Source organism: Dermochelys coriacea, chromosome 6 (assembly GCF_009764565.3).
Source record: "Dermochelys coriacea isolate rDerCor1 chromosome 6, rDerCor1.pri.v4, whole genome shotgun sequence".
Classification (NCBI taxonomy): domain Eukaryota; kingdom Metazoa; phylum Chordata; order Testudines; family Dermochelyidae; genus Dermochelys; species Dermochelys coriacea.
This window is the reverse complement of record NC_050073.1, coordinates 6,309,984-6,329,566: the sequence shown is the minus strand read 5'-3', so window position 1 is coordinate 6,329,566 and position 19,583 is coordinate 6,309,984. Positions and strand designations below refer to the sequence as shown.

The 19,583-nt window shown below is 46.2% G+C and overlaps 1 protein-coding gene and 1 long non-coding RNA gene across 2 annotated transcripts in view; one reads left to right on the top strand and one right to left on the bottom strand.

The window, feature by feature from the left end:
* Positions 1-1,020: 1,020 nt before the first annotated feature.
* On the bottom strand, positions 1,021-16,604 carry LOC119856577. The gene is made up of 3 exons (XR_006282287.1): positions 15,884-16,604; positions 7,037-7,157; positions 1,021-5,977 (listed from the first exon to the last, which is right to left on the bottom strand). It is a non-coding gene; the product is annotated as an uncharacterized LOC119856577 (long non-coding RNA).
* Positions 16,532-19,583, top strand: part of LOC119856891 (zinc finger protein 709-like) — a 44,208-nt gene continuing 41,156 nt past the window's right edge. The window contains 3 exon segments of the mRNA XM_043517345.1: positions 16,532-16,723; positions 17,062-17,161; positions 18,299-18,428. Coding sequence (XP_043373280.1) covers positions 17,132-17,161; positions 18,299-18,428 — 160 coding nt within the window. The 5' untranslated portion in view covers positions 16,532-16,723; positions 17,062-17,131.

Here is a 19,583-nt window from a genome sequence, read left to right as displayed (position 1 = left end):
CTGGCCTGAGCCGCTTGCCCCAGCCCCCCTCCCCCCCCGCCACACACACACACACACACACACACACGAGGCTGGCCCGAGATCCCCCCCCTCCCCGGCTCGCCCAAGCCCCCTCCCCCCTGGGCTCGCCCGAGCACACCCCACTCTCCGCGGGGGGCTGGCGTCGCTGCTTGCCTGAGCCCTGCCTGCCCCCCTCCGTGCCCAGCTGCCCCCCACCCTCCGCGGGGGGCTGGCGTCGCTGCTTGCCTGAGCCCTGCCTGCCCCCCTCCGTGCCCAGCTGCCCCCCACCCGCCTCGCGGGGCTGGCGTCGCTGCTTGCCTGAGCCCTGCCTGCCCCCCTCCGTGCCCAGCTGCCCCCCACCCTCCACGCGGGGCTGGCGTCGCTGCTTGCCTGAGCCCTGCCTGCCCCCCTCCGTGCCCAGCTGCCCCCACCCTCCGCGGGGGGCTGGCGTCACTGCTTGCCTGAGCCCTGCCTGCCCCCCTCCGTGCCCAGCTGCCCCCACCCTCCGCGGGGGGCTGGCGTCACTGCTTGCCTGAGCCCTGCCTGCCCCCCTCCGTGCCCAGCTGCCCCCCACCCTCCGCGGGGGGCTGGCGTCGCTGTTTGCCTGAGCCCTGCCTGCCCCCCTCTGTGCCCAGCTACCCCCCACCCTCCTCATGGGGCTGGCATCACCACTCCCCCCCCCACACACACACATGCCTCTGCACCCCACTTTGTTGGCAAAAGTGGGCATTTGTCCCATTTGCTCTTGCCAACTGATGGACTTTTGCCAAAAAAAAGTCAGGACAGCCAGGACAGGGCCTAAAAACCATTTTTTCCGCCAAATGCATCCGATGAAGTGAGCTGTAGCTCAGGAAAGCTTATGCTCAAATAAATTTGTTAGTCTCTAAGGTGCCACAAGTCCTCCTTTTCTTTTTGTGAATACAGACTAACACGGCTGCTACTCTGAAACCTGCTTTACCAGGGTACATTTGTCGGGCCAGAGTGATGATTTGCAGTTTATTGCATGGGTTTTTAAAAAGAACCATATACTTAGTATTTAAATTAATTGTTCGGCTTTTTTTACCCTGACAAAACACGTTTTGCACAATGTACATAATACTTAGGTTTTTGTGGTGTATGTATTTTGTAGAGGCTTTTTCGATTTCGCCACTTTCAGAAGCAGACTCCATTAGATCATCTATAATAACCATATTTACTTTATTACTAGGAAATAAATGTTCATCATTAAAAGTCTTAGGTAAACCTTCCAAAAACATAATACATGGAAATTTTTGCAGCAACTCTTTATACAACAGTTGCCAATAGCTGGAACACCACAAAATATTTTCAGGCATACACGATAACAACTTATTACCATTTTCTAACAATTGCTTTATAAAAAATGATTTTCCAGAATTTGAGGGGCCACAAAGCAAACAAGAAAAGGGGTGAACAAACTGAATGTGGCTTTTCATAATAATCAATACCCACATGGCAAGGTTTTAAAATCTGTTTCGATGGCTCTTTTGTAGTAAACGACTTTTTGGTTTTTTTTCAGAGTTCCCGTTTCTATCAACCAGTGCTTTTTTACCCTTACGATTCCTGGCTGCTGTGCCACAATATCTTTTGGGATCTCTCCCGCGGGGTAATCCCAGACGAGTTCTTTTAAGCTTTTAAAATTAATTTTCTCACTATTCCCTGAGTTGAGCGTGATCCCTTTTACTTTCATACAGGTCTTACTGCTGGACAGTTTGTACTCATATGTTTTAAGCCCAGCGGACACAAAATCCACGATGTGTTCATCTGGTGGCATTTCGCTGGTCAGATCCCCTAAATAATCCCCTAGGGGTGGGTTCCACTCCCCTTCTTTACTCACAAAAATTACAGAGTCCGTGTCTTGATAAAGACATTGCTCCTGTAAGCGGTCTAACAGGCGGTAGTGCTCTAGCCTGGCATAAGCGACGGTCAAGCACACTATAAACACATTAGTGTTGCTGGAATGGGTGCAGCGCTCTTTTGCGTACTTCCAACTCCGAGGCCTTTTGTTTCTGTCTCAGGTGTGTTTTAATGTAGTCTGAAAACAGGGCATCTGAAGAGCGGTTAAAATGCCAGACTTCATAATTCTCAGCAATTCTGTACCCTTTGTCTAAAGCCTCCACCAACTCTATTGTGCACCAAGTTCCTGTTAAAGCCCTCTCCTCCTGACTGTGTGTGCAGGGGTCCTTTTGTTTTGTTTCTGCACAAATGGCACACGGGGAACATTAGTTTACCACCGACCCTATATGGTAATACGGGGCAATACAGGTCTCTCGGAGGAAGAAAAGGAGTACTTGTGGCACCTTAGAGACAAGTCCTCCTTTTCTTTCGAATATTCTGCGAATACAGACTAACACGGCTGCTGCTCTGAAACCTGTCTCTCGGAGGGTACAATTTAACCTTGGTGATGCCAAAGTCCTGTCTGATATCCCCAAAACCCTCATACACAATAATGGGGCGTCCCACAGGGTATTGTTTAGTCTTGTTAACACAAGGGTAGAGGCTGGTAAAATCATAGTCATGAATCTGCTCCCCGGGCTGCGGTTTGTAATAAAGGCAGATGGCATTCGTTCTACACCGTAAAGGGCGTCTCTAGGAACCAAAGGCTGTGGCAAATCCCCCCCTTCCCCTGGTTATCATTAGCTAGCATAGCCTGCCATTCGTGTTCCCACACGGTCCTTACCTCAACCCCCTGTCTTTTTAGAAATTCTGCCTTAATCAGGGTTCGCTTGTACACGTGTCCGTAGGTCGCATGAAGCAACGGATTGTAATCATTTTCACAACAGCAGACAGGGCAGTCGTGAAAAAAAAAATCTGTTAAATTCAAAGGCTGTGGGTTTACCTGCTATGACAATGTAATCATCCAGAAAATAGGACCCCCGCTTTAACCTCCCCACCCTGCAATGCGTGTTGGATGTAAATGTTCTCAGTGTGGGCTACGTACAGCAACCATTGAATGGCCGGGATGGAATATCTCTTCTGCTGTTTGTGGTAATTGTCTAATGGCAGAAGGGCTATGGTTTGCAGTTTTAAAAAATTAAACCAGTACATGGCCATGCAAATCGAGGCTAATGTAAGGTACTGAAAGTTTTCCACCAAATGCATCCGATGAAGTGAGCTGTAGCTCAGGAAAGCTTATGCTCTAATAAATTTGTTAGTCTCTAAGGTGCCACAAGTCCTCTTTTCTTTTTGCGAATACAGACTAACACGGCTGCTACTCTGAAACCTGAAAGGGGTCTATACACTTAGTGACCACCTCCTCCTCATCCTGTCCTGGGCTTTTAACAATCTGCTTCTCGGTCATTTTTATGACTTCATTTCTGGGAACTGTTCGCAAGCCTCTCGCAAACTTTCAACATCTTTTTGGCAACAATAGCGCAGTTCTTTCTGGAGATCGAATTTGTTCTGGTGATTGTGTTGGAACCAGTTCAGAAATTCCTTTCTTTCTTCACGCATTATGTATTCTACTCCAAAGTACTTTATCCCGGGCATAGGTCCCACATAGTTCTGATTTTCAGCTGTGTTAAAAAATTGTGGAAAGTACCCCTTGACTTCCTCAAACCCCACAGCTTTGGGTAACTTGCTAAGTTTCATGAGAAGAAAATTTAAAGAATCTATAAATCTGATGTCTAAGTCCACCACCGTTACGCACATTAGTTTCCTACCTTGCGTTACGGGGCTGACGGCCATTTTTTTTCTTTAATCAACTGTCTAAGGATAAAATAACAATTGTAACCTTTAGCGTTATGAGTGATAAATGTGTATCCCTTAAAGCGTTTGTCTATGAAGGTTCAAACAAACTCGTTCATGCATTCTTCACCCTTAAATTCCCAGCTGGTTTCTTTATCTAGGTGCAAGGCATAAACAGAATTTGGCACGTGTACCCCCATTTCTTGCATGCATTCAAAATCATAAAACACATAATCCTTCCCTTCTTCTGGAGACCAAATATTACGCATATAACACTCGTGACCCTCTATGTTGTCGGTCTTCTGATAGCACTGGGGACATTTTTTGCTTTTACACCTGTGATTTTTAACCTCATAGATGCCGCACTTATCGCAAAGACTTCTGTTTTTACAATCAACTTTACCATCTTTTACCAGAGCGCTGTGCCTTTCTAAACAGGCCTTGGACCTGCAAAATAGCTTACAGCTGGGGCATCTTTTTTTTTCAGTGGCCACTTCTAGGCACTCAGTGCTATTACACGTACGACAGTGATTTTTACAGGCATGCTGATGTTTGTGGCTGCACGTGGCGTAACAGTAGTTGCACAAATACCGTGCGCCTATAAAGGCTTTAATATTTAGGATGCCATAATAATGTTTGTCATGTAACAGAACAAAAACAGTATTGGGGCACTGTACACCAGCCGTTGTAAAAAAGGACCAATTTCCATTTTCAGGATACATAAAGGTAATAGCCAGGCCTAAGCACTCTTCAAAAGAGCTCACGTTGGTAAAGCTAATCATTTTTTGGTCCGAAGACCCCAACTCCTGATGGAAATGCCTGGCCCCCTCTGGGCATCTGTAAGTTTTTCATCTGATAAAAGATGCAGCATGCTACCAGCAAAACACAGATTGTTACCTTGGTTATTTAAATCAATTAAATGTTTTCTTTTTTTCCCAATGATTTTACTGTATGTGATAGTTTTTAAGGGTCTTACAACCCCACCTCCACCAGCCCTGTTTCTAATAATCATAACAACCAGTCTTAGAGATACGAACCCAACAATCTCAGCGTTACTTTGCAACACCGTAATGATGTTATTTAAAAAATCTACGGTGTTTAAATCTTCCCAAGGTCTCCATAGAGAAAAAAGTGGGTGATTTAGCCCCAGGGCATCTAAGCGTAGCTGTACTAAATCTTCAGGGCCCACCTGATTATTAATATCATCTAGCAAATTTTGAATAGTGGTGTCAACGGCCGCCATGGCCTCTGTAAACCCATTACTCTGTCCAAATTAGTGAAACGAAATTCTTGAAAATATTCATAAGCGTTAAACTCTCTTCAGGGTCTTATCCAGTGTCTTACATGTTCCAAATACACCGGAGGTGGTATATTAGGAGCGGGAGAATCTGGACCTTCAGAAAAGGGGGTCGAGGGGTCTATGTCTATTTCCCTTTCCTGGTTGGGGGATTGTTTTCTTAAAATAACTCTGGCTTTTTAAAGGTTTTTGGCCAAAAGCCTCCTCAATTTTTTAGATCTCTTCCATTTTTCCTCCAACCCCTCTTTATGTTTTTAGGTTTCATGTTTAGTCACACCCTCCCTTCCGCCTTTAACATGCTTTCCAACTTTTCAAGCAGTGCACGGGTCTCTGTTATCTTTTGGTCCAAAACCAGCCTTTCTTCTGGAGCATTTTGCTTTTGAAACACCTCAAGAATTAGCTTCAAAAACTTTTTATCTGTTAAACGCTTAAGAGATCTACAAACACTAAACAGCTCATTACAAACAACAACTGATGCAGCAAGACCTACGGGGTGGTTCTTATTTGTAGCAGAGGTTCTGCTTTGCCCAGAAGCCGGGGGGCTGGCCTCTTGACTCTGCTCAAATCCACCCCTGGACACAGGTGCTGCTACAGGATTGTTGCCTTTACCCTTTTTAAAGCTGGTTCCTTTGGGGCTATAAAGGCTTGGGGTTGTTGAGAACTAGGGGTTTTAATCCCTTTGGATCGCTTAACCAGTGTCCCTGGAAGCTGCAGAGGTAGATTTTTTGGCCCTGGTGGTGCAGGGTGGTTCCAAATCGGGGAGTCTGACCCCCTTGCTCCCAACTGCTGTTGTTTCAGTAGTAGATTTTTTGGCCCTTTTTAAAGACAGTTGGTTCTGTGTAACAATGGAATTGGATGTGCTGGGCTGCTCAAAATCGAAGTGTCTAATACCCTTGATTCCAACTGTCGCTGATTCAGAGGGAAATTTCTTGGTCCCCTTCAACGTTTCTTCTTCAGGGATAACACTTGATAAGTCTGTCAATACACATAAACAAAATGTTTTTAGCACATAAACCTGTATGTTCTTTTTACTAACAGCCACAAACATATCCCCTACATATATACATTTCACATGGGATAGCTCAGTGGTTTGAGCACTGGCCTGCTAAACCCAGGGTTGTGAGTTCAATCCTTGAGGGGGCCATTTAGGGATCTGGGGCAAAAGTTGGGGATTGGTCCTGCTTTGAGCAGGGGGTTGGACTAGATGACCTCCTGAGGTCCCTTCCAACCTTGATATTCTATGATTCTGACATAACCCACCCCGCCACGCTAAATACAATGTAAAATACGAAAGCGCTATTCCCTCTTAGGCCACACGGTGGTAGTATAGCTCCAAAATTCTCAACAATGGCCAGCAAAACATTTTTACAGGGTTCAGAGGAGCAGCTGTGTTAGTCTGTATCTGCAAAAAGAACAGGAGGACTTGTGGCACCTTAGACCTTATGCTCAAATAAATTTGTTAGTCTCTAAGGTGCCACAAGTACTCCTTTTCTTTTTACAGTAAAACCTTTGGGGCAAAGGCAGGGCCGGCTCGAAGCACCAGCGGGCCTGTGTTTGGCGGGCAGGATTCCCCGTTCAGTGGGCAAGCTGGGGATTTTTTGCCACTTAGGGCGGCAAAAACGCTGGAGCTGTTCCTGGGCAAAGGTGGTTTCTTTTTTTTTACTCAAAACAACAAACCCCTAGAAAATATGTACACTATTTTTAATAGCGGTTATTTCAAACACATATTTAAAAACAAATCATACCGTCTTCTGTAATCTCAGGAAAAGACTGAGATTGTCTGTTGGTTTTGACTTCCATCTTGTTCTAAATTTAAAAAAAACTTAAACTCCTTAAAACCATTTCTTTTAAAAATAAACTATAAATGTGTAAGCAGCTTACCAAAATTTAAAACTTCTCGTGCAGAATCTGGTATGTCAAGAAAAAAGGCCTTGTCCTTTTATATATATATATATATATATATATATAAGCTTTTAACTAAGCACAACACAGGTATAAAACAAGGGTAACACACACCATAGTCATTTTTCTTACCATATCGTTTCTTCCCATGACACCAAAAGTCTTGTATCAGTGGTGTTTCTTTAACAGCCTTGTCCAGTTTTCTGTCCCTATTTATAGGTTTAAACCGGTTGAAAAAAGGGCTTAGGGCCCCCTAAAATTTAAAACAAGGGTGCGTAATGGTCATTTGTTCTAGGAAAAAAGATGGGGAGGGGGGCATACGGGGGAAGAAAGGGGCTACATACTTTAGCTTCTTTAAACTTTAATGGTTAAAAAGTTCTTATTTTCTATAGTGTCTTTAAACAGTTAATAAAAAGACACTGTAAATGGTAATATGTCCATTAACATATCTGTAACCAAAGGTCTTTAAAAGCTACAACCTTTATTCTTTAATTCAATGTATTCAATTGTTTATGGTATGTGTTGGTCAGCATTTGTTACAGGGTCATGTTTGTTTAGATTAAGAGCAGAGCAAGCATCCTCTAAAGAAAAAAAAAAAAAAAGCCAGGAATCCTGGGCTACATTCTTTAGCTTTAATGGTTAAAAAGTTTTTATTTTATATAGTGAGTCTATTTACAGTTAAAGTTACTGTTCTTTTTAGTACAAATCTTTGGTATCATTTTGTTTTAAAAGCAGGCCTTGGGCTTTCTTATTTCTGATCACAATGGCTTCTTTTTTCACAGGTTTCATAGTAGCAGCCGTGTTAGTCTGTATTCGCAAAAAGAAAAGGAGTACTGGTGGCACCTTAGAGACTAACAAATTTATTAGAGCATAAGCTTTCGTGAACTACAGCTCACTTCAATGCATCCGATGAAGTGAGCTGTAGCTCACGGAAGCTTATGCTCTAATAAATTTGTTAGTCTCTAAGGTGCCACAAGTACTCCTTTTCTTCTTTTTTCACATTGTTCTTACTGACCACGTTAGTCTAAAACTTTTTTGTGTTTTTAATTCCTGAACTGTTTCTGCAGGCTTGCCTTTTATTAAAACACTTATGCCCATGGGACTAAATAAAGGAGTATATCTTTTCAAGGGTTTATTCCTTTACAAGACTTTCATCTCTTTTTGTTAAAAAGTAAAAAATAACAAGCTTCTTCTCTCTGATCCAGGGGTTAACAAAATAAAGGAAATATAAACTGTCTGTTACTAAAAACCTGGGGTTTTAAACCTGGGGTAATTCTGCCTTCTCTATTTTATTGAAACACCCCTGTAAATAAAGGGCTGTGTCTTTTCAAGTCAATATAAAGCAGAGCTTTATTCCATTACAAAACTTAATGTAACTAACTTGTGTCTGTTAAAAAGCAAGTAAAAAAGCAGCCTTCTTCTTTCTAATCACAGCTATCAGATGCAAAAGCCTGTTGTTTTATATTGGGCTTACTAAAAAAAAAAACCCTAGGAAAAAACTTTTTAAAATTGTTCATTACTAAAAGCATATGGTTCTAACTTTTGTGAAAACCCCCTTCTAAAAAACTACATGGCAGGAAAAATGCTGAGGGGTCTGTTTCTTTAGATAAGAATAAGGCCGTTAAAAGGGTGGGGGGAACCTTGGGCCTATAAAATTGGTTCAGGAAAATAAACTCTATAACGGGTTGTAGAACAACCTCTGATTGGCCCAATCCAAAGGTGGGGATAACAAGTCTGAAAGTTTCTAAACTGTGCAGCTGCCTCATTTTACAGAAAGACAAGCAAGGTAAAAATCTCTCTCTCTCTTCGATTCAGTCATGTGCTCTCTATCTTCCCCTGTTCTTTCTTTTAACTTCCCCTAATACTGAGTGCTTTTTTATTCACTTTTTTATTATGTGCTTACTACATCCCCTTTTCTTGCACTGTTTTTTTAACCTTTCTTTTTTCTTAACCTATCCTGATACTGAATCTTTTTTTATTCACTTTTTGATCATGTGCTTAGTACATTTCCTTTTTAAGCCTAGCTTTTAATGTTTTTAGACAGTTTTTGGCCATGTGCTTACTAAACAGGTTTTTAATATTGTTTAATGCTTTTTATTCACTTTTTTATCACGCGCTTAGTACATTTCCTTTTTAAACTATTTTTATAGCTTTTAATGTTTTTTTAGCCAGTTTTTAATAAGCCGTGTGCTTACTAAACAGGTTTTGCCTTAGTTTTTAATATTGTTTAATGCTTTTTTATTCACTTTTTTATCATGTGCTTAGTAAATTTCCTTTTTAATCCTGTTTTATAGCTTTTAATGTAAGGTAAAGATCCTCTCCCTCTCTTTGATTCAACCATGTGCTCTCTATTTTCCCCCTGTTCTTTCTTTTAACCGCTCCTGTTACTGAATGCTTTTTTATTCACTTTTTTATCATGTGCTTACTAAACAGGCTCTGCAACCATGTGCTCTCTATTTTCCCCCTTTTTTTACCCTGTTTTTTAGGAAAGGTACAGTTCTCTTTCTCCAATTCAACCATGTGCTCTCTTATTTTTCCCCTTTTACTGAATGCTTTTTTGTTCACTTTTTTATTATGTGCTTACTAAATTCCCTTTTCTTGCCCTGTTTTTTTAACCTTTCTTTTTTTCCTAACCTATCCTGATACTGAATGTTTTTTATTCACCTTTTTTATCATGTGCTTCCTAAATTTCCTTTTTAATCCTGTTTTTATAGCTTTTAATGTAAGGTAAAGATCCTCTCTAAATCTCAGGGCTACAGGATTGGTTCAACAAGTGCATTCTGTGACCTAGCTGTAGAACAACCTCTGATCGGTCCGCCAAAAGATGGGCTAGCTCCCAAGGAGCGCTGCCGAGAACAGCTATCATTTTACTACCGGCAGTCGGTGGGGTAGGATGTTTTGCTCGGCATGTGTTCCGTAACACAAACACTCTAGTCTTTAATAACTTGCCCTTTACCATCAGCTCTCCTTGTTCAATCACCTTTTTTCAATAAACCTCACCCAAACGTCTCTCACTCTAATCTTTCAACCTTTTGTTCTCAATGTATCACATTTTCTATTCTTTTCTAGCATTCCTTCATCTCTCTTTTCTTTAATAACCTGCCCTTTAACAACAGCTCTCCTTACACAATCCCCTTTTTTCAATAAACCTCACCCAAGCTTTAAATTTCTCTCAATGTATCCATGCACAATACTTCTCCCATTCAAATGCACACAAATTTTTTTTTCAAAATGGCCGACGGTGCCAAACTTCGGCGCCAAAAGAAACAAGGTGGGAGGGCAGGACATAAGATTCATAGATTCATAGATACTAAGGTCAGAAGGGACCATTCTGATCATCTAGTCCGACCTCCTGCACAGCGTAGGCCACAGAATCTCACCCACCCACTCCTATGAAAAACCTCACCCATGTCTGAGCTATTGAAGTCCTTAAATCATGGTTCAAAGACTTCAAGGAGCAGAGAAGCCTCCCTCAAGTCAACCATGCCCCATGCTACAGAGGAAGGCGAAAAAGCTCCAGGGCCTCTCCAATCTGCCCTGGAGGAAAATTCCTTCCCGACCCCAAATATGGCAATCAGCTAAACCCTGAGCATATGGGCAAGATTCACCAGCCAGATACTACAGAAAATTCTTTCCTGGGTAACTCAGATCCCATCCCTCTAATATCCCATCTCAGGGGATTTGGCCTATTTACCCTGAATATTTAAAGATCAATTACTTACCAAAATCCCATTATCCCATCATACCATCTCCTCCATAAACTTATCAAGTAGAATCTTAAAACCAGATAGATCTTTTGCCCCCACTGCTTCCCTTGGAAGGTTATTCCAAAACTTCACTCCTCTGATGGTTAAAAACCTTCGTCTGATTTCAAGTCTAAACTTCCTGGTGGCCAGTTTATACCCATTTGTTCTTGTGTCCACATTGGTGCTGAGCTGAAATAATTCCTCTCCCTCTCCTGTATTTATCCCTCTGATATATTTATAGAGAGCAATCATATCTCCCCTCAACCTTCTTTTAGTTAGGCTAAACAAGCCAAGCTCCTTAAGTCTCCTTTCATAAGACAAGTTTTCCATTCCTCGGATCATCCTAGTAGCCCTTCTCTGTACCTGCTCCAGTTTGAGTTCATCCTTCTTAAACATGGGAGACCAGAACTGCACACAGTATTCTAGGTGAGGTCTCACCAGTGCCTTGTATAACGGTACTAAAACCTCCTTATCCCTACTGGAAATGCCTCTCCTGATGCATCCCAAAACTGCATTAGCTTTTTTCACAGCCATATCACATTGGCAGCTCATAGTCATCCTATGATCAACCAATACTCCAAGGTCCTTCTCCTCTTCTGTTACTTCTAATTGATGCGTCCCCAACTTATAACTAAAATTCTTGTTATTAATCCCTAAATGCATAACCTTACACTTCTCACTATTAAATTTCATCCTATTACTATTACTCCAGTTTACAAGGTCATCCAGATCCTCCTGTATAATATCCCCATCCTTCTCTGAATTGGCAATACCTCCCAGCTTTGTATCATCTGCAAACTTTATTAGCACACTCCCACTTTTTGTGCCAAGGTCAGTAATAAAAAGATTAAATAAGATTGGTCCCAAAACCGATCCCTGAGGAACTCCACTGGTAACCTCCCTCCAACCTGACAGTTCGCCTTTCAGTAGGACCCGGATGTTTCAGTGGAAATCATAGGTTTCAGAGTAGCAGCCATGTTAGTCTGTATTCACAAAAGAAAAGGAGGACTTGTGGCACCTTAGAGACTAACAAATTTATTAGAGCATAAGCTTTCGTGAGCTATAGCTCACTTCATCAGATGCATTCCACCAAATGCATCCGATGAATTGAGCTGTAGCTCACGAAAGCTTATGCTCTAATAAATTTGTTAGTCTCTAAGGTGCCACAAGTACTCCTTTTCTTTTTAGTGGAAATCATAGAAATGCAGGGCCAGAAGGGACCATGTACTTCCAGCCCAGACAGGCTGTTTCACTGTTGATAAACTCACAGGAAGGAACCTTGTATATATTGGGGAAAACAGGTACTCCTGGAGCTGGTCTGTGTCTCTCACGAGGGTGGTGTTGGGCAGGTTTGATCTCTGTCCGAAATTCCCCCACAGCCAGTTCAGAAACAATTCTGCAATTTGCCTTTTAGCCAGGTTCACCTTGACATGGTCTCTGTGTAAATCTACACCTTCCCTCTCAGAGAAACTGTCGGGCATCATGCAATCAGCACTGTAGTCTGCCATAGTCCCGACCTAGTTTTCACTTTTAAAGTGTTAAATTAATGAGGAAAATACCCTTTATCCCAGGCCAAGCCCAGGGCTTGCATTAGCTGGTTGAGCTTCATAGGTAAGAAGTGGAAAGAGTCAATAAAACAAATGTCCAAGGCTTTCACCTTCACAATCAGGACTTTGCCTTCGTGCGCAACCAGATCTACATCCATCTTCTCCTTCAAGAGCTGCCTCAGGATAATGTATCTGTCATCCCCTTTGCCACAGGAAGCGAGGAAGATGTAGTTCCAAAAGAGCTTAGCCAGAAAGGGCCTGGCAAAGGCTGCACACGTTCCACACCTGTAAACTACCAGCAGATCTTGCTTTGCAAAAATGTAACCAGGGATCTGGTCGGGGTCCCCTGTGCACAACATACACAATGTACTTTTCTGATGCCTTGGTTGCACTGATGTTGAGTTGTTGACCATGAAACACAGATGTCTGTCAAGATCAGTGGTTCTCAACCTGTTTATCATTGTGGGCCGCAGGTTGAGAACCACAATGTCCCCCCACCCTAAAACCATTCACAATCCCTTATTCCCAGCGCCCCTGCCCAGAGTGGGGCCAGGAGTGGAGCTGGGCAGCAGCGGGACCTGGACCCACTGGGTCAGGCAGCAGCTGGGACCCCCAGCACCAGCCAGAAGCATAGCACCTGATGGGGCTGGCAGCCCCGGACCCAAGAAGGGGGTCAGGAGCAGAGGCCCACCTAAAACCTGGGGCAAACCCCTAGTTCCCAGAGCCCCCCCAAAAAACTTACCCACAGACCCACTCTCCTGCCCCCTACCCCACTGTGGCATTCACCAGCCCCCTGCTGGCAGAAGCGCTGGTGCAGGTGGCAAGATGCTGTCTTCCCCTCAGCCAGCCCTGCCCCTTGCCAGACCAGAGCAGCAAATTCTGAATTTTTTTTAGCACACAGTTGGGCCGCAGCTATATGCTAATTGGGCCGCCTGAGGCCCGCGTGTTGAGAACTGCTAGTTTAGATCATCACATTTCTTCAACATCACCAGGGATCCTAGTTTTCTGTGATAAAAAACTGCAAAATTTCTCATTAAAACACCATAAAAATCCACATTTTTCAGCGATTAAAATGAAACGCTGAACTTTAGTTTCCCTAGCCATAAAATATGTAGAGTATCACTTGAATACAATGTTTTATTGATATATTTACAATTTTTAAGCAAGTTTGAAGCCTCTTGTTTTCATTTATTTTAATTCTGTTTATGTTGCGCGCTTTCCCTTTGTTCTACAATTGTCTGCCTTCAAATGTAATCTACAACCTTGCTGCATCCTGTACAGAACAGCACATTACCATCAACGTGAAATTTGTCCTTGCCAAAGTCAGTGACAAGGTCTTTAGGGGCGATTTTTAAAATTTTTGGCCTCTTTTCATCACTTTACTTACTCACGTCTGGAGGCTGAAGTGAAATCTGAGATGCATTAAAACATGAACCCCTATATGTTCCTTGAATAACCTCTCTATGCTGGAAGCAGTTTATTGGAGTAAGTTTAGCGATGTAAATGTAAAGAGCATTCAAAAATCAAGCAGGATGGAGAGGTCATGCACATTGAATAAATGACACTGGTACTTTCAGTAACATTTAGTGAATATATGTTTTTATTTTTCCACAAATTTAAAGATTCTCTATCAAAATGCAAATTCTGCATTTTTCTGCGACAAATGGATTTCTACGATCCCTGAACATCACACAGCTTACAGTCCCGGCCTTTGCAAGGGTGGTCTTTTTCCATGTAGAACCGACACCTGTCATACAGCAGCTTGGACTGGCTTTGCTTTGGGTTGTGTAGTGGAGTGGCTGCCCCACTCCAGCAGAACAGGGGTTAAAAGCAGCCCTGGAGAGGGCTGTGGCTGGGATAAAAGGAGTGAGAGCAGCTGAGGGAGTAGCTGACCACAGGTGTGGCCAGCTCAGTCAGGGCCCAGCTGGACTTGATAAAAGGGCTGCGGGGCCATGAGTTGAAGGAGTTTCACTCTAGCCCTGGAGTGGGAAGGGCTAGCTGCCTGGGAGGAAGGTACCTGATGTGGAGCAGTACTAGGGAAGGGCAAAGGGAGCTGGGGAGCTCCAGCCTAGTAAACCCCCAGGCTGCAGGCCTTGTGGAAGACCTATGAAAAATACTGGGGCTACAGAGGGGCAGCCTGGGGACAGGCAAAGGCAGCAGGTCCTACCCCCTTGCCAATGATGAGTGGCCACTATAGACTGCAGTCTGCCCCAGGGAAAGGGGGCTAGATGATGACTGGCAGTAGCCACTGAGGCAAGGTGGGCTTAGAGGGTTGGGGGTTCCCCTGGGAGGGGAGACCCAGAGTGTGAGGGCACTGTGGTGGGGCAGCACCCCCAGGTATGGGGCACTGGGGTCTGGGAGGGATATGGGGCCTGAGGTGGGTGAGACACTGGCCAGCAGAGGGTGCTCTGAGGCTGAAGAGTTAATTCCCAAGATGACCAGCAGGAGGCGCTGGGCCAATGATTCTACAGGTTGCTAAGGTCCTCTGTCTCTCTAAGCACAATAGGGGCCTGCAGAACACCCTGCCAGTGCTGCATCTCTAGCACCCTCTGTACACTTGTAAGGATAAGGCCTTTTCCTGTAGCCATATTGCAAGGCCCAAAGCCTTTGTCTGCACCATATTAGAAGAGCAGCAGCCATTAGCTAAGAAGCAGGAAGTCACATCCTCGCCTTCTATCTAAATTACATTCAAAATGTAATATCAGGCTGTTAAAAAGGCAATCCTCTAATAGCACCCACTATCACCAGATAAACAGATCTGAAGATGGCTAAAGACAACTTAAAAAGAAAAGGAGGACTTGTGGCACCTTGGAGACTAACAAATTTATTTGAGCATAAGCTTTCGTGAGCTACAGCTCGCTTCATCGGATGCACTAAAAAAGGAGTAAAAGTACTCCTTTTCTTTTTGCGAATACAGATTAACACGGCTGCTACTCTGAAAGACAACTTAGTTTGGTAGCATTCTGTCTGGCAAGAAACAACTTATCAATAGTTGTGGTTGTGAAATCCTCATTTTTGTTTGACCTTTATGGTCCCCACTTCTCTATTGTTTGTCTGTATGATCTGTCTGGTTCTTTGACGGTTTCTGTCTATTACATAATTAATTTTGCTAGGTGTAAATCAATGAAGGTGGTGGGGTATGACTGGTTAGAGAATTTTGTTACACCATGTTAGGAGTGGTTAGTAAAATGATTGATTGGTTAAGGTACAGCTAAGCAGGACTCAAGTTTCACTATATAAACTGGGGTCCAAAAGGTAATTATTTGGAATCTGCTCCAGGACACAGCCCCAAGATCAGAGCTGCCAGACCTCCACCTCCTGCCAATAACACCATGCAGAACCTGGAGTCCCCAAATAACCTGATCCTGAGTGGCCCGCAGGAAAAATTCGTCTGCTTTATTGGGAGTGGTGAGCATTGTATGCTTAGCGTGAGCATTCTGGTTTTGTTGATTGTTAATAAAGAGGATAAGGATATTACTGTGTAAGGCTCTTTCACTGGTAAAAGATCCTGCAAACCCGCAGAGTATAAGGTTATGCCTGAACCCTAGGAACGGGTAAGGGTGTGTGAGTAACAGAGGTTTGGGAGGGTAACACAGCGTGCGCTCAGGCAGCGTCTGCAGCTCTGGTGGCAAACCTGGCTATTGTTACGGTTACAGGTTATGCAGCAAAGGTCACAAATATCTTACCCCAGGCATTCTTCACATCCAAGACCCCCCCAAGTAATGCTCATTTTGCACGAGGATAAATGCTGGTTTTAGGGTCTACAGGACCCTGGGGTTTAAACTGCCCCAACGCCTCCCTTCTCACTGTACACTGCCACACTACTGGTGACCCCTGCACCCCACTGAGCGTGAGCTTTTTCTGATGGGGGAAAAGCCTGATGTCTCATGGACCTTTCTCACCCCCTCCACCAGCTCGGGGTTGGGGAGCTTCTTCTGGGGTAGCGCTGTCACCAGGCTGCCCGGCGTCGCCGCATTTTCAGCAGCGGGAAATCTGGGCACCCCGCATAACACCCGCTTACCTGCCGGAGACGTTAGACTCGCTGTCTGAAGCTTGTCTTGGGGCGGGGGCGGGAGGGGGGGGTTGCACGGGAAACAGCCCTGGGGCTGTACCGGCTTTGCTCGGACGGGCTCCAGGCAAGGGCAGGCGGGACGGAGCCGACATTTGCATAATGAAGACACTGGCACGGATGTAATTCAACGGGGAATTGGTCCGGGCCAGGCCCGGAGCACGGAGGCTGCCGGTAGCCGGAGCTGGCTGCGCGGGGCCCCCCTCCGCGCGCTTCCGCGCTAGCCCGGGGCGGGGATTGGACCTGGCCCACGTGGCCCCGTGTCGAGCCTCTTGGAGACCGGGCCCGGGCGGCTCCGGCCCGCACGGCTCGGCTCGGCGCGGCTTACAGGCTGGGGCGCTAAATCCGCCCTGGAGCAGGCGGGGCCGAGGAGCCTTCCCGCGCCAGGCCGGACACCTGGGTCCCCAGCCCGGCCGGTGCACAGGGCGGGTCCCCGCTGCAGCCCGGGGGTCGGTCGGTGAGCGGGCCGCAGGGGAGGGGGAGAAAGCGCCGCGGAGGCAGGAAATCGCTGCCCGGGGAAAGCGGCCGCCGGGGGGGGGCGGGTTCGGAGCCGAAGGGGGCTGGGCCCCCCCCCCACCAGCCAGTGCCAATGAAGGGGGGGGGGGTCTGCAACTGAGCTAACCTAGGGCTTCATTCCCACGCCCGTAGTAGGGCAGTGACGGGGGGGGGATCCCAGCCCCCTCCCTGGGATGTTACTGAGATTGTCACACCTGCCCCAGGCCCGCAATAACGGGGTCCCGCTCTCCTGGGGGGATTCCCTGGAACCTGACTCGGCCCCTTTTCTCCTCTCTCCAGACACGCCCTGTCTGTCCCTTTCCTGCTACCAAGGACCCCGCCTTGCCCCAGACCCCAATAGCCCCAGACCATGGCGATGGCTGCAGTGGGGCCGGCGCAGGTAGGACGCAGGGCGAGGACTCCCCGGCCCGGCGCTGGCTGGTCCCGAGGGGGGCCAGGACCCAGGTCCCTCCCACACTAGTGACCTCGGGACTGGGGGTTGCAGCAGCTTCGGGGGGTGGTGCTGCCCCAGGGCAGGGAGCAGCTCGGTGCGGCCAGGCAGGACCTGGGGTCCTGCTTTGCACCAGTGCAGCTCGGGGGCTGCAGCAGCTGGAGCCGGGGAGCGGCTTTGGGGCCTCGGGACCTGCCCACAAAAAGCCAGGACCCTCCCTGGGACTAGGGAGGGGAGGGCCCTGGCCGGGCGGACATGGGGAGATGGGCGCAGTCCCTTTACCCCCGAGGGCCCTGGCCTGGCAAAGGAGCCCCCAGGCGCACAAGCTGGGGGCGGGAGCGGGGCTGAGCACAGGCCTGGGGTGAAGGCGGGGACTCCGGCTGGGGGCTGGGGAGGAGCCTGTTCCCTGCCCTGGGATTAGGGCCCTGACTCAGAACCCCCTGGGCAGAGGTGAAAGTAAGCCGGTACGCCCCGCTATGGTGTACCGGGAAGAGCCGGTGCGCCATACCGGAGTGGATCGGCTTCCTCAGGTGCAATTTAAAGGGCCTGCACCAGCTGGAGCCCCCAGCCCTTTAAGTGCTGCCAGAGCCCCGGGCCCTTTAAATCATCCCCGGAGCCTGCCGGAGCCCTGAGCAAGCGGCAGTGGGGCTCCAGGGACAATTTAAAGGGCCCAGGGCTTCGGCTACTGCTCGGGGCCCTTTAAACTGCTGCCAGAGCTCCCGGCTACCGCTGCTACCCTGGGGAGGGGGAAGGAGGCACTTGCCGGTACAGGGTGGGCCGGGGCTAGCTCTGGCCCCCAGCCCCGCCGCTTTCTCCTGAGGCCCCGCTCCTTCCAGGGGCCAGAGCTGGCCCCAGCCCAGCTCCATACTGGTAAGTCCCTAGACTTACTTTCACCCCTGCCCTGAGAAGCTAAGGGCAACTCCTGTCTCCTCAGCAGGGCCCTGAATCCCTGGGGAGGCTCCCTGGGTTACAGCTGCTGGGCTGGGGGTTCCCTGGGAGTCGCTCCCCTTGAAACCGCGTCCCCTGCTGAGACCCCGGGTTGAGGGGCTGGGGCGGAAGGGGCTGAGTGTGTAACGCTTGTGCCAGCAGCTCCGGGTGGCGTTTGAGGACGTGGCTCTGTATTTCACCCGGGAGGAGTGGGAGCTCTTATCCCGGCCAGAGAAGCAGCTGTACCGGGACCAGATGCTGAAGAATTACCAGGCCCTTGTTTTCCTGGGTAAGGACCAATTTCCTCTCTTTTATTCGCAGCTGTGAAATGTCTGGGTTCCCTTGAAGCCTCAGCTGCCACGTGCCACTGAGTGGCCAAGTGGTGGCAAATGTCAGTACTAGGGTTATCAAGCAATTAAAAAATTAATTGTGATTATTCGCACTGTTAATAGAATACCATAGAAATATTTTGGATGTTTTCTACATTTTCAAATATATTGATTTCAGTTACAACACAGAATACAAAATGTACAGTGTTCTTTATATTTTTTGTTACAAATATTTGCAGTGTAAAAAAACAAAAGAAATAGTATTTTTCAATTCACCTCCGACAAGTATTGTAGTGCAATCTCTTTATCATGAAAGTTGAACTTACGAATGTAGAATTATGTACAAAAAAACTGCATTCAAGAATAAAACAGTGTAAAACTTTGGAGCCTACAAGTTCACTCAGTCCTACTTCTTGTTCAGCCAATCGCTCGGACAAACAAGTTTGTTAACATTTGCAGGAGATAATGCTGCCCGCTTCTTGTTTACAATATTACCTGAAAGTGAGAACAGGTGTTTGAATGGCACTGTTGTAGCCGGTGTCACAAGATATTTACATTCCAGATGCACTAAAGATTCACATGTCCTTTCATGCTTCAACCACCATTCCAGAGGACATGTGTCCATGCTGCTGATGGGTTCTGCTCAATAATGATCCAGAGCAGTGCAGACCAACACATTTTCATTTTCATCATCTGACTCAGATATGCCAGCAGAAGGTTGATTTTCTTTTTTGGTGATTCGGGTTCTGTAGTTTCCACATAATATGTTGCTCTTTTAAGACATCTGAAAGCATGCTCCACACCCCATTCCTCTCAGATTTTGGGAGGCATTTCAGATTATTAAACCTTGGGTCGAGTGCTGTAGCTACCTTTAGAAATCTCACATTGGTACCTTTTTTGTGTTTTAGCAAATCTGCTGTGAAAGTGTTCTTAAAATGAACAACATGCTGGGTCATCATCCGAGACTGCTATAACATGAAACATATGGCAGAATGTAGGTAAAACAAAATAGAAGACATACAATTCTCTCTTTCCCCCACCCCCAGGAGTTCAGTCAGAAATTTAATTAATGCATTTTTTTTTTGATGAGCATCATCAGCATGGAATGGTGGCCG